Here is a 20897-nt window from a genome sequence, read left to right as displayed (position 1 = left end):
GACGACACATGCTAATATTTACAAATAAGCAGACGATACACTAAAGAGGAAGACACGAAGGTAAGCGAAAGGAGACGAGCCACACGAAGGAAACCGAAAGAAGACGAGCCACCCGAAGAGGACACATAAAAGAGGTACCACGGAGGAAGCGAGCATCAGTCTGACCGTTGATCAAATAAACCAACACATGCTCCGCGGTCGCTTTGGACTAGGGGTAAACCTTTACCTTAACCCGAGGTCGATTTGGACTAAGGGATCCTTACCATAACCAACCTCGCGAAGCTGCTTTGGACTGAGGGGGTTTTCCTATAAGATTCACCAAAACCCTGCAAGTGATTTGGAGACTGTTTTGAGTGAAGGGGCACCATATAGAACACCTTCCTCCTTCATCCAGGTCACTTAGAAGAAAAGACATTAGTAATCTTTGTAGTTCAAAGACATTTTGTATTTAGAAATTTTGTAATAAAATTGGCCAAGAAAAAAAAAACACTCGGACCGTTATATCTCTCTTCTACAAAACATTTCATGGTGATAGGCACGGGAGTTTTGTACGGGACGCTCTTTTTATTGACTTTTTAACAGGCACAGAATCAATTAAGTTAGTGCCAAATTTTTTCTAACTTCTATTTTTTCTTCTTCTTCCTCCTCTTTTTCACCTTCTTTGAGTGCGATTTTATGCCGGAAACGAGATCTGGTAAATAACATATAGGCCAGGAGGAAAGAACAATACAAATTTTAATTTGACAGGGTGCATCTAATATGTCTTTTAGCATGCCTCATCTTACGAAATATTCAGGACACGTGCATGAGGACCCAGACAGATTTTTTATGTTGTTCGATCACATGGCAACCAAGCAGTCACGATCACCAGCCAAAAAGAAGGAAATTTTACCAAAATACTTACAGGATACAGCATTAGACCTAGTATTGCAACTTAAGACCCAGAATCAATTCGGAACATCATTTCGTCATTTGTCGTCTATGAGCATGCATAGACCGTTATTGTCGACGAAAATATACATGTACATGCATAGTAGGTCAGGAAATCCCTGATCGGGAAAAATCTTTTTATAGGTGCCTTTTTACAATATATAAACTGAAAGTTTGTAAACCGTCACTTTGAAAACCTGGAGAAGTCAGGGGATTCGTATTCGTCAAATAAGTGGACCTATTAAGACATTCCTCATTTTGAGATTTAAAAAAAAAATAAAATAAAAAAAATAAAAGTATATAGTAAACAGATCACCTCCAAGTATCAAAGACTATATAAGAGAGTGAAATCATTTTAAAATAGAAGTGACAACATGTTTTGTTTGTAACGCGGATGTGAATTTCACTAAGGTTACCAATAGAGTTCTTGTGAGCGTACTTACAATATTATGGTGTCCATTGCAACCAGAATCTACACAGCACTTTTCCGAAGTCACTGATCCCGTCTCGAGTAAGCGCGAGTAGTCACTAGGAGGCGTGTGGTTGATAGATCTTTGAACGATTTAACTAAATTGTCTAAGGTTTAGATAGTAGTTTCCTTGCACTTTCATTTCTACTTTTTGCGGAACTGAAAGTTGAAACTAGGATTGTTTATGAAATGATTTTCGTTTTCACTTTTCTAAAACTATCCGCGTTACAAACAAAACATGTTGTCACTTCTATTTTAAAATGATTTCACTCTCCTATATAGTCTTTGATGCTTGGAGGTGATCTGTTTACTATATACTTTTAGTTTTTTTTTTTAATCTCAAAATGAGGAATGTCTTAATCCTCGGCTCAAAAAAAAAAAAAAAATGTCTGTCATCTGTTCTTATGAACCAGTGACTTTTAAATCTCAAAATGAGGAATGTCTTAGTATCTAAGGTGAGTTCTCTTCAAACGAAGTTTTCCGAAAACACCTATTATAAGGCTGTTCGTGTTTCACAAATAAATATTGAACAGTAAAGTTATTGTAATTTAAGAAATGCGAGCGAGAAAGTTCAATACCCGGTGATCCGTACCTTTTATTTAATTACATACATATGTATCATAACAAATTGTTTATCTTATCCAGTAACAAACTTCACCATTGTTTTTTTTAAACGATCTGTATTCTCCCACGTGTTTGATACATGCTAACTTCGTTTGTGTTCAGGTAAGTAAATAGTGAAACCATAGAAAGGGACTAATACACAAAAGGAAGTTTCTCTGTATGAGCACCCACTGAATAATACAGGGTGATTATAATTAAAGTCCAACTTCCCAAATACTGTAATAATAATAATAATAATAATAATAATAATAATAATAATAATAATAATAATAATAATAATAATAAACTTTATTTTTACGTGCTGAGAACAGCTAAAATACAGCACTTTGTCTTATTCTACATTATTTTAGCAATGAATATATAGTACAAGTGATAAAATTATGAGTACATCTATAACATAAATTATTTATAATAAAAACACTGACAGTGTAGTGTACGTCAATTATTAAAACAAAGAAGTGTCAAAAATTAAAAGTAAAAAAATAAAAACTACTAACTTATATTTAAAATTCTAAAATAAAGTCATATTTCAAGATATGTATTCATTATAACTTTTTAAAATCCTACAGATTAAAATATGTTTTCTATTATGCGGTCGCAATAAAATTTTTACCCTTGTACCATATGTTGGAACTTTAAAATCAACATTTTTTAAAATATAGTCTGAGGTACATTGGTTGTCAAGTAACTTTTCTACAAATACAGATTCAGTCAGTTTTCTCCTGTCAGCCACTCGTTCCAAATTAAAATACGTTATCCAATATTCATAATATAATATTGCTAGAATAATAGTCAATAATAATAATAATAATAATAATAATAATAATAGTGGTCAGAATGACTTCAAATTTGAACTGAATATACTTGAAGAAAGGGGAAACGGTATGGCATAAGAAAAAAGTTCTAAAGTGTATCAATGTGTGGCGTTGTAAGCGGCATAATGAAAGTGGATTCGACTACAAGTGACATTTGAATCAAAATACGACGTTATTGGCATTAGTTGCACATTAAACCAAGTGTGCTGATCAATGTGCTTGATTGTTTCGGTTTTGTGACGGAAAAAATGACTTCCAAGTCATTCAACAGTTGTAGTACTGTTAGTGGAAGACCCATCCATCACGGCAAGGTGTACCACATTGGATGGGAAAAATCATTTTTTCCGTCACAAGACCGAAACAATCATGCACATTGAACAGTACAGTTGTTTTAATGTGCAACTCATGCCAAAGCCGTCGCATCTCGGTTCAAAATGTCACTTGTAGTCGTATCCACTTTCGTTATACCGCTTACAGCTCCATCTATTGATACACTTTAGAACTTTTTCTTATGCCATACCGTGTTCCACTTCTTTAAGTATATTCAGTTCAAATTTGAAGTCATTTTGACCAGTGGTTCTTTTTTACACCATTTTGAAAGTAGAACTTTAATTGTAATCACCCTGTATAACACAAGAAACAATATTGAGAGAAACTAAAGGGAGGAATGAGAAACAGTTTCACTTTTGTCCAAAAAAAAAAAAAAAAAATCTTAACAGTAGGTCGAAATATATATCTTAAGTATATATGTAGCATATCTATTTAGGCTGGCTGTTCATATTAGTCTCCTGTGCTTGACACGTTTCTATCACCTTTCAACCTAATGCTGAAATCTTCTTTGGAAAAATTCGGAAATTGTTTTTAAATCCATTCATTGACAACAATTTTAATGTCTTCACGTTATGAAAATGTTCCTTCAGAAATATTGTGTTTGTGTGTGTGGGTGGGGAGGGGAGCTAAGTCAGGGCTGTAGGAAATCAAATGGGGCTAAGTCAGGGCTGTAGGAGGGTTTTGGTATTACTGACTACTCAGTGTTGTAACGTTTAATAAGCGGGTCTTCCTGGAAAAATACATTTCGAATCTCCTGAAACTGTAATGAAAATTTCTAGGAATTGAATGGATGGCATATACCAGTTTATTGCAGCAGGCAAAAATGCTTATTAATGCTCATTATATCATTATTAAGTTACATTATGTGTAGAAATTATTCAGTTATTTAGCGGGTAAATTATTAATGAGAGAGAACAGAAATTCACAGTTTTCAGTGACCATGCATTTTTATCACTTCTGTACGCAGTAAGATTGTTATTAAAAACCCAGTGACATCCTTTCACTGTTATAAGTTATTTTCTAAAGTAAATTAAAAGTTAATTACACGAGAGTGAAAAATATTGATGAGGGGTTGATTTTAAATTTGTGAACTGGATGGAATGAGGATAAATGTTAAGCCTGTTATAGTTTTGTGCATCGTAAGCAGCATCTATACTTCAGCTTTTCATAGTAGCTATATCTTCTGCTTTTTCATGTTGGATCTGCTACGTATAGCGACACTGAGGGAAAGGAAAACAGTGCGCGCGCGAAAGAACTCATATTCTATCTGCGGTTTGGTCTGTTTTTGAGACTGTTGGGCATACTTATCAACTTCACCGAAATCAGCACAAAAATAAAATACGGAATTATTTAACATTTTATTAATTTCTCTGTTCTTCCCATAATGCACATTTAGAACTATAGTTAAAAAAAAAAAAAAAAAAAAGCATCGTAATACAGAATCTAGCCTTTCTCAGTCAAAAAAGGAGATGCGGGCCCGCTTACACTGCACGTCTTGCAAACTTGAACGTTACGCCACTGTGGGGACGGTATTTCCTGTTTCAAATGCAGAACAGCACTGCCAAGTAGAAAGTTCTTTCACCTTACCTCAACTTACGTCTAGTACCTTACATCAACTCATATATTAATATTTCTGTAACATTCTATTCGCATTCAGATGTTACACAACTTTTGTATGGTCACATGATGGTTCTTTTTTCTCGATTTTCATCCGTTAATGTGGTTACTAGTCTGCCATGTTAATGTTTATCCGCTACCAAGGTTTACAGTTTTCGAAGCTTGATCCCTCTTTTAACATTGCTAATGTAAAATTGTGCCTTCTCCATATGCCGACTGCAGCCTCTTGGATCACCGAAGCTTGGATATTCTGTTTTTGCGAGAATTCAATAACAGCTCTTTCTGTTTTTCTTTGCTATTTATGTCCTCTACTTAGTTATCTGGAAGTACAAAAAAAAAAAAAAAAAGTATTAGTAATGTATGATATTACATGTATGTGAAGTTTCATTAAAAATATATATCTTTCATTAGTTTTCAAATAGGATTGGAACAGAAGAACCAAGACAGTTATGTGACTACATCTTAAAAAATGAAATGATAATCCTAGGTGATTAGTTAAATTCAGTGATTATGAAATAATTGTGGAAAGAGAATATGGAAGTAAATGGGAAAACCCCAAGAAAATCTACAGACATGATTATGGCCTCCACTAATTCACATGGGCTAGGATCGAACTACTAGCGAGAATTCTATCTTCCTCTTACAGTACGGATGCTCAACCGTTTGAAATACCAGCAACACGATCAGCTGTCTGTGTTCGATGTTTCTTATGATCTGAACTAAGCCAACAGGTTCTGAGAAGCAGATGATTGGGGTTTGTGTCTTCACCAGTCCAGTGATTTAAATTTTTCAGTGATTTTAGCACTTTTTTCACTACTGTTTGTACATGAGACATGGACTTAGAATTTGACGTGGAGTGTAAACCGCACATTTACTTCCGGAAATCGAAGTAAAGTTCCCCTTTATCAAAGACGAGAATACTGAGTATTTATCTACAAGGTTTTTAATAAATTATAATATTTGAAATCAAGAAACATTTGTTCGCTGTAAAATGTTTAATATATACTATTTTGAGCAAAAATATGAGATAAAATGTCCAAGGGCAAATTGATGCTAGATATGCATCCATAGGTTAGTGAAATGAAATCTTAGTGTTCTTGCCGAAAGATAGTTTCACTTTCTGTTTCCAAAGTTGGTCATCCTGATAGAACTTTTTCAATCATTTGGTTTTTCAGGAAAAAACATTTGGCATATAAGTCAGGGAAATAGTTCGTTAAATAGGCAGATGAAGACACATTTAAGTTGTGTGTACTTGCAGGAAAAATTAATTGTTCAGTGAGAAATCCTGTGTTATTTGTGCGTAATTCATGTTCAATAATTATGTTATCATGTGACATTCCTTCATTGCAGGATGGAATACAAGACATTTAGTTGCTATGACAATTTTGTTCCATGCAATAACTGTGGAGCCCCTGACCATACACCTACCCACTACGCCCTCCAACACCTCGAGCGCCTGCTGCAAGGGATTTCCCAGAGAATTCACTCACTGCCGTCCTCGGAACTGGAACCCCTCGCACAAACGTCGCATTCGCTGAAATGCCCCGAGGAGGAAGAAGACGATTCTCGGAGACAGGCGTCGCACGTGGACGAAGGCGTGGCGGAGTTGGGGGAATTAGGGGAAGATGCTCATTGTGAGGAGAACGGTCCCGAAGAACCAAAGTGTGAAAAGCGAGAGGAGGAGCACCTTCCGCCATTGTGGTGGCAGGAGAATATCAATCTTGATAAGGCTGAGCTTACTTTGATAGGGTTCAGCAAAGGCTGTGTTGTGTTAAATCAGTTCATTTATGAGTTTCACTACATCAAAACACTGACTCCTGATGACGATACAATGATGAAACTGGTTTCTCGAATAAGTGACATGTACTGGTTGGATGGAGGTCATGCTGGTGGAAAGAATACATGGATTACGTCTAGGAGCTTGTTGGAAACGCTTACGCGGCTAGGTAAGTCTGGTTTTGTTACTGGATGGTTTTTAAATATTATTTTGAATTGTTTAAGTAGCAAATATTAGGGTAAAAAAATTACGTACGTACGCTTTTATGTATCCGAACTAGATCAGTATCTTTATTCAGTAATGGACGCTATGTAGATACATATTACATAAATGAATAGGCAGTACTAACGACCTGTCCTAGTGGAAATTTGAGCTTATATTGTTTAGATCCTCGCTGGAATCTTTGTCAATAACACTTTGACTAGTTTACATTGACTTCATTGAAAATCATCGAGTGAAGTAATTCTAGAAGTTTGGATCATTATATCAGTAAGGTGTAGCACCTCCTTAGACATTGATATATGCGTTGATGCGCCTTGGAACTGGGTCGTAAAGTTGTTGTATTGTTGTCTGTGGTCAGTCAGTCCACAGTTGCTGTAACTGCACCTCGAGACCTTACAGATCGGCAGTGGCGCGGAGTTGGCGTCCAAGCCCGTTCGAAACTTGTTCAGTTGGGGAGAGATTAGGTGACCTTACTGACCAGGGAAACACCTCAACATGACGTTGGCAGTCTCTAGACACACGTGTGTGTGGCTGAGCGTTGTCTTGTTGTGAAAGATTGTACCGGGCTTGCAAGGTTCCGCGAATGACCACGAGAGGTGACCGAAAGTTATAGCGATGGCTTGTTATACCATGAGTAACGCCAGTGGACGGTCCACAATATTGGCTGGATGTGACCTATTTTTCCGGTGCCACCACACACACACATGATGGTCGTCTGTCGTAATGCAGAATCGAGACACATCACCTGCGACAATACTCCACACGCTATTGTTTATGGACTGGTGTTAATTGCACCCTGGGAGGGAACAGTGCACTCGCAATGCAACTAATAACTGCCGTTGAGACACGGTGACACAGTGTGGTTGGAGTTCATTACTTGTAAAGTTTGTGAACTGATAATGTTTGTTTGAATTTCTTCGCTTTAGGAGAACCAGAGTGCCGCAGTTGCATTGATTACTGTTTCGACTAACCAGCGACGTGCGATATCGATGTTTCATCCCCTTAATCAGCATTTTTGCCACGAACACAGTTTGTGATAACCCTACTGGTCAGTCACAATTCGATGCACTGTTTTCGGAGGCTTTTCTAAAACTGTTGGCGAGTTCAATCATTGTGAACTAGCGATTGGATCGCACTTTCGTTAACGCGTTTCACCAGATCGTTCTGAACATTAGGCCTTCCGCTGCGCTCATCTTCATAAACATTTGGACGTCCTTCCCGAAACTCTCTGTACCATTGCCTGACCTTCCTTTCACTCATTACTGTTATTTCGTAAATGGTACACAATTCCCGATTGGTGTCATCTGCATTCTGTCCTGTGGCGTCCAGAAATCGTTTAGCAGATCTCACTTCACATTTGGCGGGATTTATATTATGACAGCCAGTTCACCTTACTTGTACACGCATGTTCGCAATTCTATCTCATTTGCAAGCACAGAATACTAGGGCATGCTTCTGCGCATGCTGAGCTTCATCAGTGTTGCCAACCTCGCATAAAAAAAATATTAGCCCTTATTCTTTGGCATACGTCTCGTATATGCAACGTTGGTATCATGTCCACATCGCCCCGGGTTCACTTCTCGGCCGGTGCTTTCTCAATTTTCAGCGTCGTGAGGCAAACTGGGAAATCACGTGACGGCTACTAGGTCTAGAAAGCTCTCGATACGCTGGTTAGCGATAGCAGTGCGCTGACCACTCATTCGTCGCTAAGCAGGACGTAGTTTCACCAATCGCTAACAGATGGCGTGGAGCGGCTCAGGCCCACAAATCGGGCCGTTACGCCAAGCGTCTTTTTTTCTTTTTCGTATATGCAAACCTCTAATTAGTTGTTTACAGTGATTTATAAATCAAATATTTGTACAATATATATAGCACTTCGGTCTCGAACCTTTACAGTAGTTAACAACGACTTTCACGAATCTCCAATTTAACAGATACAAACAACAGATTATATATATATATATATCAATTAAGCTAAGGCATGCGGAAATTTACGTAACATTTTCGCCTATCCAGCAGCAAACTTAGAAAAGATATTTTGAAATAAAAATATATTTGTAATTAGCTTTTTATATAGGGGAAAACCTTATCGAAATTAAAAATAAGCAGGGTGTCTATCGGTCGTGAAAGTCACGAAATCAGAAAACGGTCATAAAAGTCAAGAAAAAATAACGAAATTTAGCTTTTAGGTCACAATTTATATATATATATATATATGGAGAAATATGGTGTAGACTGGAAAATTTTGTTCTATAACATGTACCACCAAAAATTTCTATTTTCGACTTTAGACCCTACCAAATCGAAAGCAAATCACTTTTCTATCGCATGCATGAAAATTTAGCTCAATTCGCACCCAAATTCGCTCTTCAGACTGTTTCAAAACTTTATGGTTTGGGAAGGTCACGAAATTTCATTTTGGAATTTGAGTAGACACCCTGATAGGTTCACTTCCGTAAGATGTAGAAATGTAGTTTGGAATATTTGCTGCAGTAAAGTGTAAAAATAGAAGAAAAAATATAATAAAAGGACAAGTGAATACATTGCTTTGTATTCTTTCAACTTATTTCGACTAAACATAGACAAAATGTAACTAAAGGATAACATCAATTAGTTGAAAACTTGTTAGAAAGTTGAGGGAAATTCTGAGCGGAAATCACAAGAACGACGAAAATCCACAATAGCTTGCAATAATATTTAGCGTCTACTACTGTACATAGTACCAGATATTATTATTATTATTTATTATTATTATTGTTATTATTATTATTATTATTATTATTATTAATAATAATAATAATAATAATTTAATTCGTAATCGATAACAATCTTGCAAAACAAGCAATTACTCGTATTTGTAACGGAATTACCAGAAATAAGAATTCAGTCGTCACGAAGTTAACTTCGGTGATTCTTTAATTTAACACTTGAGTAAGTGCACCATATTTTGTAACGTAAGTAGGGGCGTGGGAGTATCAAATATTAGATATTTTTAAGGGTAATATTTAAAGCATTTTCTGTTGAGTGAATGAATAACAAAAGTTAAAATTTTAATAGTATAACTTTCAAAAATCAAAATGTAAATATCTCGCATTTGTGAATGTTTTCACTATTTGGTTTATGCAGATACGATAGAAGTAATATTCAAAAAATATTATTTTGGAAGTAAAAAAAAAAAAAAATGCGGTAATTATCCCTTATAAATTATCTCTTGAATTTTTATACGGTAAGATAGTATCTTCATTATTCGATTAAAAAAGTACTAATAAAGCATTTTACTTCGTTTTTTTTTTTTTTTTTTTTTTTTTTTTTTTTTTTAACGTGGGGGCATTGTTGACCATGTTACGTATTGTTTCATGCCTTTCTGCGCCGAGACATAGGGTGTTATGACGTCATAACTTAAATGGAACTAATTTTTTGTTAGACCTATTTTGAGTATATTTTGGCGCGCTTACTTTTGCACCTAGAAGATTGAGATTTTGCACACACATTCAGTGCGCATCTTAGTATTTTTTTATAGATTTTTTCAGATCTCTGCGTTAACACAGGGGGTTCAGAGGGGGAAAAAGTAAATAAAAAAGGGGGGATATATTTTAAACAAAAAATTCCTATTTGTCTTCAAAATTTCACGCCTCAGATACGTGGTAGGGAAATGTGAATTATACCGTTTGAAAGGCTGTTCTACTCTGAAGAAATTGAGGTACAAAGCATGACCCTAGGATAAATAGGGATGATGCTATAGGTGCTTGACTGAAAGTCTATAATTTACCTTTAGAGAAAAGCCATATTTTATAAGTTATTATCTTTACGTCTATGGGTGTGTCGTCAAAGTCGGAAAAACTGATCTAATTTTATACTTGGATATGATTTTAAATGTTAATTTTAGAAAAAAATTCAATTTTCGGAATATGAGATTTTTTTTTTCCTTTTTTTTCTTACAGGTAGTTTCATACTACGTTTGTATTAGAAACCTGAAATGTTTCCTCTGATATACACATTATTATTATTATTATTATTATTATTATTATTATTATTATTATTATTATTATTATTATTATTATTATTATTATTATTATTAGTTGCTATTATAGTAAAAGTATTAATAGTAGGAGTACTAATGATAATACGAATTGTAAGAAGTCAAATTCATGTGTAATATTGTATTTTCATTATACCTTTTACGAAACTATTTCAATAATCAAAGCACAGAGTTTAATGAAAGAGCTTCACATTTAGTAACATAAGAAATTGTATAAATAAAAAAAATAGTCAAGACGAATAGCTGCACGTGAGTAGTCTTTGAAACATGTATGTACGTAGGAATTCTCTCTTTCACTTACCTAGGGAAATATCACAAACATTTTTCATGTGAGACAAACATATTTCTTCGGGCATTTACTGTTTAAGTGTTCTCACTTTCGTCATATGTTCACCTCATCTTTCTCTTGGCCAGGCTAGGGCTGCGGTGGCTCAGTGGTAGAGCGTTCACATCTGGTGCATGGGATCCCTGGTTCGATCCCCGTTCAAGCCAAGTGAACATTTTGTTGGACAAACACCGTGTGCCAGGGTTTTCTTGGGGTTCTCCCGTTTCCTCACATTTTCTTCATTCCGCCATTTCATTCATTTCTCATCACCATCGTCTCTAGCCTAGCGGGCATTTGTTGGACAAACACCGTGTGCCAGGGTTTTCTTGGGGTTCTCCCGTTTCCTCACATTTTCTTCATTCCACCATTTCATTCATTTCTCATCATCATCGTCTCTAGCCTAGCGGGCATAACCGTGGAACATAAAACTTTTATTTTCATTTTTGGTCAGGCTTCTCGACCAAAATCTATTCCCGGTGAGGACACTTGGTCGTGTAAAAGGTTTTTTTTTTTTTTTTTTTTTTTTTTTCAGGCCATCCAGTCGACGTGAGGATTTCCTGGGTTCTTCTCATTTGCACCAGGCAAATGGCGTTATGCTACCAAACACAGGTCCCAGCCTGCTTCCTTCCTTTTCTTCCTTTTCCAGTCCTTTCATCTCTTTCCTCGGATATTGTGATTTCCGAAGAACGTCATTCCTCATACGTGACGGGCTAATATAGCCATAGCTGCCGAAAGCCCAGAAATCTAATTTCTAATCCAAAATCTATTCCTCATATAAGACCTCAGAGCATTATGAAGTCGTCTTCGAATGCGGACTTGTCCCTTTTCATACAATATTTTTAAGTCTCGTGCTAACGAAAAGCATAATAGTATACAACTGAGTACACCACAAAGGTTGGTGCTATTAATCTTATCGCTAGTAAAATTTGCACTTCAAACGAAAAAGAAGTTAAACCTATTTAAAACACACACACACAAACGTAAATAGGCGCGTGGGGGTATGCTGTACCTTACCCCGAGCTACTTTAGAATGCTTTCACAGTTCAATAGCTTCTCAAAGAATGACGTCCTTGACAGTGAAATATTCATTTTATTTTAGGAAGGTACGGACTGTCACAACTGTGTAACTATAAACGTGTATTGAAAATAACGAGAAAATCTAGCTGGGGTATACCGTACCCCCACGTGCTTGCTTACGAGTTAAGAGTTGGGGAAGTTGTAAGCAAATCAATTATGTATATCGTTCTTTCAGACTTCAAAGCAAGAGTCTTCTATACGATAGAGCAGGGTGCAAAATTTCCGGTCGCCAAGTCGTCATTGGCGACTAGAAATTGGACGCTGGCGACCAATGTTCAGTAGGAATAGTTTCTACCTTAACTCACAGGGCTGTGCAGTTTTTGTTTTGCACGAAAATAATTGTCACTGAGTGAAAGAAACCACGGAATGTGAAGTCTTCATAACGTTATAATTTGACCCTCCTTTCCCACCCTCAATCGAAAACTTCATTACGAGATTCCCAAATTTGCATGTAATTGTGACATTTTGAGCAGTTTTACCTGTGAGTACTGCTTCATGTGAGAGAGGCTTCAGCAGTCTCAACAAAGTCAAGATTGCCGAAAGAAATTCACTGAAGACTGACACATTGGATGATTTGCTGACAATTTCCATCAAGGCCCTTCACCTAAAGACTTCGATCCAAAAACCGTAATCGATAACTGGTACTTAAGTGCAGAGAGAGAGTTACACAAACGTGAAGTTTTAAGGTAAGATATTTTTAACATGTACAGTATATGAACTGTCCAATTCAGAATTGATTATCCTGAATCTAATTGTCTGGTTTTGAAATTTTATGCCCTGATGTCAGGGGTAAAAGTGCAGGGAAACGCGGGGGGACACCTTCCCCTCCCTCCGAAAAATATGTACGGCGTCCCCCAGTTCCTAAAAAATTACAATGAGCAAAGATAGGCAGGGGGACGGTGTGACGTCATGCCGCTACCTAGCGTTCCCCTACTTTTCAGATCCTCTTTTACCCCTGCCTGATGTAATCTCTTTCTTTAATTGTCAAACCAAAGGCTGTGTGTGTTTGTGGTGGAGGGGGGGGGAGATAAACTCTCATAATTTGTACGTGGGAGGTACAGGCGACCATCTTCTTTGGATTGGCGAGGGCGTCTGACTTTGAAATTTTGCGCCCTGCGATAGAATAAACAAATATCTATAGTTTTGACACGTGCAAAGTTTATTATGAATTTAGCATATGTAAATATTATTTATACTGTCGTACATATTGTATACATACTATATTATTTGTAGTGTTTATTTGCAGCATATTTCATATTTAGTCCTTCAAAGGAAAGTTTAATTTTAAAATATCATTTTATTAGAAGGTCGCACGATACTTATTTTTAAAAAATCATTTTAATTTCAGGGAGCGCGATGGCTCAGTGGTAGAGCGTTCACCTCTAGTGCTTGGGGTCCCTGGTTCGATCCAAGCTCGCGCCGTGTGGACTTTGTGGTGGACAAACATCGTGGTCGTGGGTTTTGTCGGGGTTCTTCCACTTTCTTCGTTCTACCATTTCATTCATTTCCCTCTTCACCGTCTCCTTTAGCCTAACCGGCATAACCGTGGGACGTAAAACTCAAAGATTTCATTTCACTTTAATTTCAGTCATATCGTGCTGATGCGTTCATAGTAACCATACGGATTGAATTTACTTTTGGATTGCGTACAGGGGCGTCATTTTAGACTTCGCTTGAGGAAGGGGGGGGGGGGGGCAAGAGCACCACCGACATAAGACTTTCACGTTTTGTACTAGTATATTAGTAGACAATCGATTAAAGTATATGTATTCCCCAAACTCATCGGGGGGCACTTGTCCCCTCCTGCCCCTCCTAAATGACGCTCCTGATTGCGTATTAAGACAAAATGATCACATGAATTCAGAAAGCACCCTGTCAGTTCCCAACTCTGTCATAGTTTGCCATTCCAACATATCAACCCTCGACTACCAAATTAATAACAAATGTACAACAATATTTTCAATTATACTAAAAGAATGTTACTTATATCACGAATACAGATTAATGTAGTAAAGTATTCTAAAATATTTAGTGTTATCTTGAAATTTGTAATTATTTTTTTATACATACAAGGTAACTCAATAAAACATCCCACATTTTAAAGGCTAATACTCGTACAGCAAAGAAGTATTGCAGATAGAAAATTGTTTATTCAAACATATATAATGGTATTGAAAACAGTTCATAAATAGCTTGTTCTGTTCGTACACTCTTCCTAGAAAGCCCAACAGCTGCAGTATGCTTCCTTGTAGAACTTTTTAGGGACTACAAAATGGACTGTTACGCAGCCTCAATACTCTCAGGCATACGAGCACTTTTAGGTCGGCCAAATTACTTTTTTTTTCTTTCTTTTTCTTTTTCAGCGCTGAATCCGGTTTTCGAAAATTCTCGACTCGCTTCAAAATAGTCTTCCGAACACGAACATTTTCATTACGTAGAATAGTAAACTTGAAGCGAAAAGCTCTTTGCACTGTATAATCACAGAATTGCTGCGTTTGAAAATCATTTCGACTGCGTACGCGTGATAACATCTTGCCCAAACCATAATGACGACTGAAAACAGGAGAGTGATGAGCAGTAGCAACGAGCCCCCACTCCTGTCGCTCCTCTACTGACAGCGCTACGCCCAATCAAAAAGTTGATGGTTTTATTGGATATTATTGACAATAATTGAATTGTCAATTGTGTCATCTCAACACACTGCAGAACAAAGTAATGACAAACTGTTCTCAGTATCATTTTATATTTTTGAATAAAACAAGTTTCTATCTGCAATACTTTGTTTTATTATCCTTTAAAATATGGGAGAGTCACTCTGTATTTAGACTCCCCGTATATCCCTGTGTGTGGAGATTGATAGTGCACAGAGAAACACCAAACTTCATGTTTATTCGACTACGTACGTGAACGTGGTGGGGAGAAAACTTATTTTGATTTCGTATCAGCGTATCTGGGATGAATTGTATGTTTTGGGTTTGTCCGAAAAGAGTAGGACTGAATTAAAAAAAAAAAAAAAAAAAAAATTGACACATCGACTTAATAATTTTTAAAATATGCCCCCTTCTGTATCAACACAGCGTTTCCAGCGAGTGTGCCAATCACTGAAGGCTCCGTGGAAGGCAGAAACTGGAATGCTCTTCAGATCCTTCGTTACGGCCTCTTGAATGGCCTAAACCCTGGCCGTGGTGCCGTCCGTTTATTACCCTTTTAAATCGGGGGAAGAGGAAGAAGTCTGCAGGAGCGACATCTAGGCTGTAGGGTGGCTGGAGAAGCTGTGCGATGTCATGTTTGGTTAACACCTTCGGCATCAATTTTGCACAATCTTTTCTCATCCCAAAGTGTTCGGTCACAATTTCTTGCACAATAGATTTTGGTAAGTTTAATTGTTCTGATATCATCGTCACACTCGATCTGCAGTCAGAGATCAAAATATTTCGCACTTCCACTAAGTTCTTTTTACTTTTTGGCGTTGAAGGCCATCCTGACCGTTGCTCATCTTCAACTTGCTCTCTTCCCTCCCGAAAAAATTTTGCTACCCCAAAACACTTGATCGGCCCATGGCATCACTTCCATAAGCAATCTTGATCATGTCATAGGCCTCACTCGCAGTTTTACCCAGTTTGACGCAGCACTTCACAGCGTAACGCTGGTCTAACAAACGCTTCATTGGGGAGATGACAAGGCACCTTGAAAGGGGTTCATCTTAAACTCGATCTACACTCCGTGAAAGTTTCGAACGACTGGCGACTGGTGTGCTGGTAGCTAAGATTCCCTGCCACCCAACCAGCGCAATAACATCCCCCTCCTTCACCACGTTTTGGCGAAAAAAAACAGTTCTACTACTTGGCGGACAAACCGTGTATGTTCTATGTCTTGTGTTTTTTACCTGTAAAGAGTCATGACCATGGTAATGTAGTAATGGAGAAATGATAACTATATGAAACTGTTCCTATGTTACAGGTATCCGCATTCACATTCATGTGACTCCATATCAAGTGCATGACGAACGACGGCCGTGGATACGGAAAGAAGAGAAAGCTTTTACTGATCTTCTGCGGCGACTAGGTGCTCCAGTGCAACGAACCTTGCATTTTGAGAACCAAATCGCGAATCTTTACACTCATTTTGAAGTGATAAATGCCTTTAAACAGCCTGTTAAATGAAAGTATGTTTGCGAAGAATAGATGGATTTTGGTTTCCGATTTTTTTTTTCCGTTGCTGGTTACACACGTGATATGTTTATAAAATGGGATTGTCTACAGTTACATAAAGTAAGAAAAAAAAGAATGAAAAAACTTGTTATATGCCGAGGTTGATTTGCCAGTGTTACAAGGTGATTTGTACCCAGTAAATTAAGAAAAAAAAAGGAACGTTTTTAACATTGATATTACTAATAATAAGCCGTTTTTGCAAGTAATGTGTATTGGGACGCCGCTTGGAGGTTGTATTTTTAACGAGAAAATATTCGATCAAAGAAGTGTTAAATAATAAAAAAGACAGTATTTTTTATTGATACTGTGTGTGCGTGTGCATGTGACCTGTACATTTACGTATGGTAACTGTATACATATAAGCATAATATTCATCCAATTGCGATGAAATGTAACTTGGTGGTGATCAAATATACAAATGGAGTAATGTCATTAATAAGTACCGTTTCTTTGCATCATTGTTCGGTGTTGTTTTTTTTTAAATAACACCGAATAAAGTCTATTTGCAAAGTATGAGAGGTACACGTAAGACAGTATACAATAATGAAATCATTCTATTATCATGAATATTTGTGATAACTGAGTAGGTAAAGCTTAAGGCTTGTTAAAAAAGTACTGTACCATAATAAAAGCTGAATTAAGGCCTGTGTTTGTGTTTTAATTCTGTATTTTATTGGTATTACATGAGTTGCTACAATTTTAGTGTTTTTGTTACGTTTTATTTATGCTATTTAAATATATTGAGAAATTTTCAAAAACTTTCAGAGACTGCTGTCAGACCTATATTGTACAGTTCTTTTTTATTCTGTAAATAAAAGGATACACAATTAAACAAAGTATTGCTCTTCTTCTGGAAAAAAGGAAAGTCGTTGAGTTTGCTGTTTAACACAATTAAGTTTCTCTGAACTAAAAGTTTTTCCGCAGTTCAATGATCTCAACTTTTTTTTTTTTTAAAGCATGCAGAAATTTGTATTTAAAACACCATATTGACACGAATGTAGTATGATATATATATTTTTAGAACCTTTCTATTTCAAGTGTGCCCTCGGAAAATATGTGAAACATACAGATGGTGATGAGAAAAATGGAAACACCTGAACGAAATTGCAACTTACCAGATTAATATGGTGTCGGGCCACCTTTCACCTTCAGAACACCCTTGATGCGACGTGGGATGGAGGCATAGAGGTCGTGAATGGTAGCAAGTGCAGGGCATCGGCCAGTTCTGTGAGAAAGGATGGAGGTGGCAATCGTCGCCGGAGTCGTGTCTCCAAGACGGACCACAGATGTTCAATTATGTTGAAATCTGGGGATTGGGCGGGCCAGGGGAGGTGTTGAACTTCATCCCGATGTTCCTCAAACCACGCTGCAACAACGCCAACTGTGTGAATGGGTGCATTATCATCCTGGAAGATGGCGTCATTGTCCGGGAACAACATCCGGACCATAGGATGCAAGTGGTCTCCTAAAATTGCGACATAATCGTTGGCAGTGATTCGTCCGCTAAGTGTGACCACAGGACACAATGAAAACCATGATATGGCGGCCCACAGCATCACCGAGCCGCCGCCATGTTTCACAGTTGGGCGGAGACACTGCAGATCATAAGCTTCTTTGGGCGTTCTCCACACATAAACACGGCCCGTGGTTGGGAATAGGGTGAAGGATGATTCATCCGACCATATCACACGTTTCCAGTCCTCAACGGTCCAAGTTGCATGGTCGCGGCACCATTTGCGGCGTGCGAAAGCGTTATGGTCCCTGATGAGCGGTTTGGCCAGTGCAACACGACCCCGTAAGTTCATGTGATGTAACTCGCGGCGGACTGTGATTGTCGGAACAGGGTGGGGGAGGTGCTGATTGAGTTCCTACGTCACTTGCTCCGCAGTGGCACGACGGTTCTGCGTGACAATGCGCTTTAATACCCGGCGTGACCTGTCACTCATGATTTTCTTCCGCCCACTGTTCCGCTTCCCCGATGTGGTTTTCCCGTGTGTTGTGTAGGCCGTCATCACCTTCAACACTGTCAACCTAACACAGTAGCCACTGCCGTCACACTCACTCCACATAACCGCGCACCAACAATTTGCCCTCTTTGAAAATCTGAGAGGTCTCCCATTTTACACTACCTCCGTCTGCTGCAGCCACTGGACACTGCTGTTCCACTGCGCCTGACGTAGTGTGGAGACCGACCTAACACACCACCACCAGCGGCCCGGCGCTGCGGGCGCCACGACACCACTGCCAACCCATACATCTGACGTGTTGCCAACTACAGGTGTTTCCATTTTTCTGATCACCATCGGCCGCACCCCCAGCGCCCTCTTTGGGAGCAAACCTTCCCTTTGCTTTGGGGAAAGAAACGAATGATTTCAGCTGTGCTGCCAATTTATCATTTAGTCGTTTGCTTTGGTGAGTGAAGATCGTAGGCTACTTATAATGGGTAACAAGACGTGCATAGTGAAGCCCGTGAAATAATTCAATGTCACAATCCTGTCCGCATCCTGCTATTGAAAGATTTCGGTCACAGCAACTCATCCCTCCTCTTTCGAGGGAGCTATGAAAAAACACACAATGACAACAGCGCTACCAGGAACACATTTGAAATAAAAAGGCTCTAGTATAAAATCAGTTTCGTGAAAATCATAATCGTAGCGTACCCCTAACCGCTTGAAAAGGGAAGCTTATTTCATACTTCGAAGGCCTATGCCATCTGTATAATGGATCATGTTATGATTCGATCTGATTGACCCTAAAAGGGCCTTTCCGGTTGCAATGATGTGCAACAGACTTTGAGGAAGATGACTGAAATTCAGCTCAGATATAGATGCAGATTCTATATTCCAGAAGCAAATTATCCTAAAATGGATGAAACATGGTAAAAATAAAATAAAAATAAAAAACACGAAACATTAATGTTAATTTCAATGGAAAATCAAAGAAAAACAAATAACACCTCCACTTATCTCAAAAACCAAAAGAGGATGATGCTAAAACTCAGCTTAAACATAGAAGAGACTATGTGGATTCTATATTCTAGAAGCAAATTGTCCTAAAATTGATGGAACATAGTAAAAAGAAAATCATGAAACATGAACATTAAAGCCAACGGAAAATCAATGAAAAAAAATAATGAAATCGTCAACATATCTCAAAAACTATAATAAGGAGATGGCTAATTGAAAGCTTTTGACAATGTTCTATCCATATTTACCTTGCATGCTACTCATCATTTTAAGCTCTTCATTATGTCTTTGCAGGGTTGCCGGGTTCATGTAAGTAACAGTTTTATCATGATAATTTCAAAGTTTATTTTTCATTGTTTTCAGGAATTGCATAATGTAGACAGATCCTTAACACATCTTTTGATGCATTGAAACATCAGGAGTGTTGTCAATTCAGTGTTAATGTATGAAAACGACGATTTCTCTAGTTCCCCCTTACAGAGGCCTCATCCGATTAGTTATCGGTGGAAATGAAAAATTCTTTTTTCTGCTCTATAGTTTACAAGTTACTCCAACTAAACAAACTGAAAATTAACGACAGAACATCCATACTTATGAGTTATGACTCAATTTACATGTTTTGCAAAAAAAAATTCTGTGTTTTACACCTTCGGTTACATCTGGCAACACTGTGTGGTTCCTGGTGCACTTCAATCGTTGCTGCCTAGTTTAAAAATATATGCATGAACAAAGCTTCATTTTGGTATAACCATTATTTGTGTATCGCTTCAGGTTCAAAAGTTCTACTATCCCAAACTTCGGATTGCATTGTATGTTGGACACACTGTACTTTCTGGGGCAACCTGAAGGCCACTTAGTGGGTTTTCTAGTATCCCGTGTGCAATTTAAGCTATAAACTACGGGATATTTTGTTTTCAAAATACCCTATTTCTTGTCTTAACTACGGATATTTCGATTTCGAAATGGTACTACAATAACTTTTGTAACACTTTTCGTTTCATGTGTCCGATAAATAGGAGTGAAGAAGTGGACTTCTTTGCAAACCCTTACGAAAACGCTTTAAATGTAGTTTAAAGATAAATTAACTCCGTAGTTTAAAGGTTAAAGAATTTACGTCCGTAGTTTAAATTTTAATGGTAGAGTATTGTGGATGATGTCAATTTATTCCTTATCAGGTAGGGAATGAGAAAATTGATGGTGGACATGTCAGACCCGCGACTGGGAGGGGGTAGGGAAAAACGATGAGTCATGGCTCGCTTAACCCTTTATAACTTTGCTCCTAATCATTCAATTTTAAATTTCCTTTTTTCAAAAGAAAGGTCTAAGTACGTTCTACACATTATGTTATTAGCACCTTCTACGTAAATGTAGCCGTTTTGGTTAAATATTTTAAAAAGGGTTTTTCCTAACAAAAAATATTTTGTCTGACAAAATTATCATTTTTCTATTATTTTTTAATGCTAAATAATTGAATTAATAAAAGGAGCATAAAATG

General features: G+C 37.5%; 1 protein-coding gene across 3 annotated transcripts in view; it reads left to right on the top strand.

Moving 5' to 3' along the window:
• Positions 1 to 17272, top strand: part of LOC145684208 (mitochondrial protein C2orf69 homolog) — a 124368-nt gene extending 107096 nt beyond the window's left edge. For all 3 annotated transcript variants that reach the window (XM_081756272.1, XM_081756270.1, XM_081756271.1), the window contains 2 exons: positions 6136 to 6731; positions 16186 to 17272. In XM_081756272.1, coding sequence (XP_081612398.1) covers positions 6136 to 6731; positions 16186 to 16388 — 799 coding nt within the window. In that variant the 3' untranslated portion in view covers positions 16389 to 17272. The remainder of the gene's footprint in view (positions 1 to 6135; positions 6732 to 16185) is intronic.
• Positions 17273 to 20897: the final 3625 nt, after the last annotated feature.

This window comes from Thermobia domestica, chromosome 4, assembly GCF_964235325.1.
Source record: "Thermobia domestica chromosome 4, izTheDome1.hap1.1, whole genome shotgun sequence".
Classification (NCBI taxonomy): Eukaryota; Metazoa; Arthropoda; class Insecta; order Zygentoma; family Lepismatidae; genus Thermobia; species Thermobia domestica.
Note: the sequence above shows the minus strand (reverse complement) of the source record. Positions and strands in the feature narration are given on the sequence as shown.